The 6,316-nt window shown below is 45.6% G+C and overlaps 1 protein-coding gene across 1 annotated transcript in view; it reads right to left on the bottom strand.

Annotated features, from left to right (window-relative positions):
• Nucleotides 1-6,316, bottom strand: part of lrp2a (low density lipoprotein receptor-related protein 2a) — a gene marked incomplete at its 5' end in the record, with an annotated part of 335,411 nt that overhangs the window by 89,637 nt on the left and 239,458 nt on the right. Inside the window, 1 exon segment of the mRNA XM_084314359.1 lies at nt 3,930-4,058. Coding sequence (XP_084170485.1) covers nt 3,930-4,058 — 129 coding nt within the window.

Below are 6,316 nucleotides of genomic sequence, written 5' to 3'. Positions count from 1 at the left end.
CTCCTCTCCACCTGGCCTGGCTGCTGCATTCTTACAGGCAGATTAGCAGGATCTCCCCCCGTGCCGAGACGGCACTAATGGACCGGGGGCCTCTGATAAGAGACGGGAGGGGCCACGTACGTGTGTGTGTGTGTGTGTGTGTGTGTGTGTGTGTGTGTGTGTGTGTCAGTGTGTGTCAGTGTGTGTGTGTGTGTGTGAGTGTGTGTGTGTGTGTGTGTGTGTGTGTGTGTGTGTGTGTGTGTGTGTGTGTGTGTGTGTGTGTGTGTGTGTGTGTGTGTGTGTGTGTGTGGCGAAGTACAGAGAATCCAGTGTTGAACCCTGCCCCCACGCAAGGACACAGCAAAACACACACACACAAGCAACTGCCTACACAACCACACACATTCTCATACCGATACATGCACACACAGATAAATACAAGTACACACACACACACACACAGACACAGACAGCTCATAAATCGGGGAGGCTCCTAGGGGGAGGTGAGCGGTGGGGGGGGGGGGGGGGGGGGGGGGGGGGGGGGAGTGATGGGCCGGTCTCCATCACCACCTCCCACTACATCGCCGCAGGGGGTGCGGAGGTGTTGGCTAATCGCCCTTCACTCACTCAGACACTCACACGGCCCTGGAGCAAACAGCTCTGGGGTCAGCTGTGATGTCAGAGAGCGTCCAAGTGCACCTGCTGCATGTGGAGGATGTTTCTCTAATAATGCAACCTGGAGGCTGGGGTGTGTTCTGATCTCTAACGCTGGCTGATCACAGTCCTTACAAACCTTAGTGTTACTATAACAACCAACCAGCAAGTCAAGCACTGTTCCTAGCGCCCTGTTCTGTCCTCCTCCTCCTCCTCCTCCTCCTCCTCCTCCTCCTCCTCCTCCTCCTCCTCTTCTCCCTTCCTCCTCCTACTCTTCCTCCTCCTCCTCTTCTCCCTTCCTCCTCCTTCTCCCTTCCTCCTCCTCCTTCTCTTCCTCTTCTCTTCTTCTTCTCTTCTCTTCTCTTCTCTTCTACCCTCCTCCTCCTCTTCTTCTCTTCCTCCTCTTCTTCTCTCCTCCTCTTCTTCTCTTCTCCCCTCCACCACTCTCCTCCTCCCCCCTCCTCTTCTTCTCTTCTCCCCTCCACCACTCTCCTCCTCCCCCCTCCTCCCTCCTGCCATCCCCCGCTCCTCTCCTCATTCAGGACACTGGTGAATTACAATACACACTGGTGGTGTGTGTGTGTGTGTGTGTGTGTGTGTGTGTGTGTGTGTGTGTGTGTGTGTGTGTGTGTGTGTGTGTGTGTGTGTGTGTGTGTGTGTGTGTGTGTGTGTGTGTGTGTGTGTGTGTGTGTGTGTGTGTGTGTGTGTGTGTGTGTGTGTGTGTGTGTGTGTGTGTGTGTGTGTGTGTGTGTGTGTGTGTGTGTGTGTGTGTGTGTGTGTGTGCGTGCGTGCGTGCGTGTGTGTGTGTGTGTGTGTGTGCGTGCGTGTGTGTGTGGGCATTTGGGAAGTGAGAAGGGGGAAGGGCCAGGGTTATGACACCAACATTCCACATAGTGATACAAAGTAAATTCATGATGTCCATTGGTGCCACAGGACTGAAATGCAATGAGGCTGCAAGGAAGTGAAGTTGCATTCAAGTCGCACTATGGAAAGCTGCCCTTAACAGCCTTATATTCTAAGAGTTTTATTGCCCATATTTATTATTATAAAAAGAAGAAGCCATTGGAACGTATAATATAACTGATAGAGCATACAGACCCTCATCTGCACCTTAGATAACACTGTTTACTTGCTGATATTCTTATATTCAGAGTTAATTATATTGTTTACACTGCTTATTTTTTATCTGTCCTATAATTGTACTGCCTATATTTATGTCTTTGTTCTATTACCCTGCCCATACCTGTACCTCCCCTCCCCCATGCTGCTATGATGACCGAATTTCCCCAAAGGGATCAATAAAGGAATATCTTATCTTGTCTTATCTTAACAACATTTAAACGTTATTATGACTTACAATTTATTACTTAAACAAACTATTTATTTGTTGTTGTTTTTTATTATTATTGTAATCTCTGCATTATTGTCTGCGGGGACTAGAACGTATGACGTACATCATGTCAGTTAGGGTACCTGGCAGGAATGTCCCCTATATTCCTTTATTGATCCCCTTGGGGAAATTCAGGCATCATAGCAGCATGGGGGGAGGGGGGAGGGGAGGTACAGGCATGGGCAGGGTAATAGTAGAAATACATAAATATAGGCGCAAAAATTTGATCTAAATAAAATAAATATGAGGAACAATAAACAGTGTAAACAAAGGCGCAGATGAGGGTCTGTACGCCCCATCGGTTATATTATACGTTACAATAAATATAGGCAATAAAGAATTTGAATCGGAATATATATATACTATGAGTAAGAGTAAAAGTAAACAGTATACACCTTAACTGGCATGATATAAGTCATGTAGTCCGTGCGGTTATTAAGACTCAGACACACTTAGTGGCCAGACGTTGCTAACAGTTCTCCAGTTCTGCAGCCGTTAGTTCTCCAGCTGCAGCAGTCCGCACCCACAGGTGGTGGAGCCTGATGGCCGCCGGTACGAAGGACTGGCCGGGGCGGTTGTAATTGTCAGTGCTGCTGTCAACATAAACTGATCCTGAAAATAATTCCATTCTATTCTACTCTACTCTACTCTATTCTATTCTATTCTATTATTTTCTATTCTATTCTATTATTTTCTAGTCTAGTATTTTCTATTGTAGCTTATCCTATCAGATTCTATTATATTTTATTCTATTCTATTCTATTCTATTCTATTCTATTATTTTCTAGTCTAGTCTTTTCTTTATATTAAAAAAAGAAATAAATAAAAAATGTTTCCCCCTCCTTTTTCCGATTTTTCTCCCATCCCACTGTTAGTCGTTATGCCAATTCCCAACCCCCTTCCTGGTTGTTGCGCACTTTCCCCTACTGTTGGTCCGAGAGGCCGGAGACTGTCACATGCTTTCCTCCGACGCATGTGCAGCCAGCCGGCAGCCAGCCTGGCCGCGCAGATTCTCACTGGGAGAGTGTAACGTGTGGGAGGCCGCACTACCTCTCTCCAGATCTTACCCTCGTTGAGCAGGCGCCCCGACCGAACTGTAGGGGTCGCTGTCCACAACGCCCAGGACCCACCCGCCAGCTTTCCCCACCCCCTAATACTGCCAATTGTATTAGTGTGAACGGCTGGTGACAACGCCGGGAGCTGGATTCGAACACGCGAACCCAGCATCTCCAGCGTTGGTGAGGAACGCAATCTCCGCTACGCCACCTGACCGCCCTAGTCTTTTTCTTTTTTATCTTTTCCCCCCTCCAATTTTCTCCCATCCCAATGTTAGTCGTTATGCCAATTTCCAATCCCCTTCCTCCCTTCCTGGTCACTGCGCACTTACCCCCCACAGTCGGTCTGGGAGAGTGGAGGCTATCACGTGCTTCCTCCGACACACGTCCAGCCAATCAACCGCTTCTTTTCACCTGGCAGCGCGGACTCTCACTGAGAGCGTGTAACGTGTGGAAGGATCACACTACCGCCCTTAGATCCTATCCGCGCTTAGCAGGCGCCCCGACCGAACTGTAGGAGTCGCTGTTTACAACGACCCGGACCCACCCCGCCAGCTTCTCCCACCCTCTAATACTGCCAATTGTATTAGTGTGAACGGCCAGCCAAGCTGGTGACAACCCCGGAGCTGTGAGCTGGATTCGAACAGGCGAATCCAGCGTCTCCAGGGTTGGTGACGAACGCAATCCGCCCTAGTATTTTCTATTCTAGTTTATCCTATCAGATTCTATTCTATTCTAGTATATTCTATTATATTCTATTCTTTTCTAGTCGGGGGGTATGAGTGAGAGGTGAGACTAACCACAGCTGTTAGTGGAGTGTCGGGGGGGTATGAGTGAGAGGTGAGACTCACCACAGCTCTGCTCGTCGCTGTTGTCTCTGCAGTCGTCGTGTCCGTTGCACACGGACCACAGGGGGACGCAGCGGTAGTTGGTCCTGCAGGAGAACTCGGTGTGGTTGTCACAGCGATACGCCGGTCCCACTGAGAGGAAGAGAGACGTCAGTGATGAAGACAAAGATGGAGACAAAAAACGCAGAGTCATTTTCAACAACAATTTCTGCGTCAACCTCATCTAAAAAAAATAAAAAATTAATGAGAATCATGTCCTACTATAACCCATCAAGACACAAGTTCACATGCAGTGTTGAGTGTATTTACATGCATGCTTAAAAGGTAGCCTACTGTAAGTGTTTTCTTTTGTTAAAATAAGTGGTCTACATGTTAAAATAATAGCTCTACATTCTGACAGTCATCCCTGGTATAGAGTGTCTGGTCAGTCTCCCAGTCCCTCTGCTCTGCAGTTAAACACTAAATACATGTCCTGGTATACGGTTCCCACTTTATCCAATCCGGAGAGAGAACTCCACACTGCAAAAATGGTCTGACAAAAATAAGAAATAAAACCTAGTTTTAAGCAAATATGTGCTTGAAATAAGTGAAATCTGGCTTGGCAAGATTTCTTGAAATAAGTAAAAATATCTAGGGTTCTCTCTCCTGATTGGATAAAGTGGGAACGGGACACCAGAAAAGTTATTTTGTGTTTACTGCAGAGCGGAGGGACTGGGAGACCCATGTTACTGACCAGACAGGGTAGGCAACCCTAGGCACGAGTGCCTGCATAGGCATGCAGGGGCATTTTCATAGGCACAGGGGGCAGCAGTAAAAAAAAAAAAAAAAAAAAAATTATATATATATATATATATATATATATATATATATATATATATAATTTTTTATTTTTTTTTTGCTTTGAAATATTATAGTGAAATATTTTGCACTGTTGTCGCATTTATCTTGTTGAATTCCTCCCACAGGTTCTTTTTACTACCACATATTTAATTGAGACCCTTTATTTGTTTATAATTTCAATTTAGCTGGAAATACATTGCTACATCATTCAGTAACATTTGCAGAGCCTTATAACAAAAACATTATTACGGTCACCATTGTGACCAGTGGGATTAATCAACAAATTTTTATAATTTATTTTTCTATTTCATTGAACATTGCACATGTTAAAAGCAATTTTTTTACTCAAAATGTGAGTATTACCAAGTCAACTTGTGTTCTTAAAACAATGACAATAAACATAGTTTTATTAGGTTGAAATAATGTGGTTGTGTACTTATTTTTCTGTTAACTTATTATGGATTGAAAACTGAAAACCTTAATGCACAGTAACTGAACTCAATATTTTTAAAGGGGACATGTACTGCTATTCCTAGCACTATTTGGGCAACTTTACACAATTCCTGTTAGTCTATTGAAGACATCTGTAAGGTTTTTTTCAAAACAATGCATTGTTTTATATTTCTAATCAAGTACTCAAAACCATCATTTTCCAGCTTCAAGATTTCAGGCTGTTATGGCCTGGCTCCGCCCATAAGCACTTTGAGTGACAGTCAGTCCACACAGTCTGCGACTGGTAGACAGAGAGAGATAGAGAGAGAGAGAGAGAGAGAGAGAGAGAGAGAGAGAGAGAGAGAGAGAGAGAGAGAGAAGAGAGAGAGAGAGAGAGAGAGAGAGAGAGAGAGAGGGGGGGGGGGGGTGCGAGAGAGAGAGAGAAAAAAAAGACAGGCCGTCTCTTCCTTTCGTTTTTTTCTCTCCCTGCGGCAGCTTGTGGGGGGGGGGGCTCCCTTCCTCCCCTCTCCCGTGTGGCGCGGCAGGTCCCCCCCCCCCCCCAAGTGCTCCCTCCCTCTCTCTCTCTGTCTCCCTCTCTCTCTCTCTCTGTCTCTCCCTCTCTCTCCCTCTCTCTCTCCCTCTCTATCTCTCTCTCTCTCTCTCTCTCTCTCTCTCTCTCCCTCCAGAGTATGCAGAGGTGTCGGGTTTCACTGCCTCGCAGTATGAGGAAGTGGTTTTCCACTCGCTGTCTAGTCTATGTAGATTGTGGGCGGGCATTAGCTACAACCACAGAGCCAATCACATCACTGTCTTCTACCCAGAGCCTGAATGACGTGACTCAGGCCTTCAAATCAGGATGGACTAATTTACTGGAGCAGGAAATTATCTGAGCTGAATCAGAGCAATCCGCCAATATGGTATTTAGACACTAAAACACATTGATACTAACTCCTATTACTATAATACAATGCTAGAGACTGAAACATGACATTTATAGTACATGTCCCCTTTAAGTTCTGGTAACTTATTATTATAATTTTTTTTACAGTGTAGTCTTGCGATCAATCAAAACTTATTTACACGATATACCTCACATTCACCCTCCATTCACATCCTGG

Source organism: Notolepis coatsorum (genome assembly GCF_963971535.1).
Source record: "Notolepis coatsorum genome assembly, chromosome: 5".
Classification (NCBI taxonomy): Eukaryota; Metazoa; Chordata; class Actinopteri; order Aulopiformes; family Paralepididae; genus Notolepis; species Notolepis coatsorum.
This window is presented reverse-complemented; position numbering and strand designations above follow the sequence as displayed.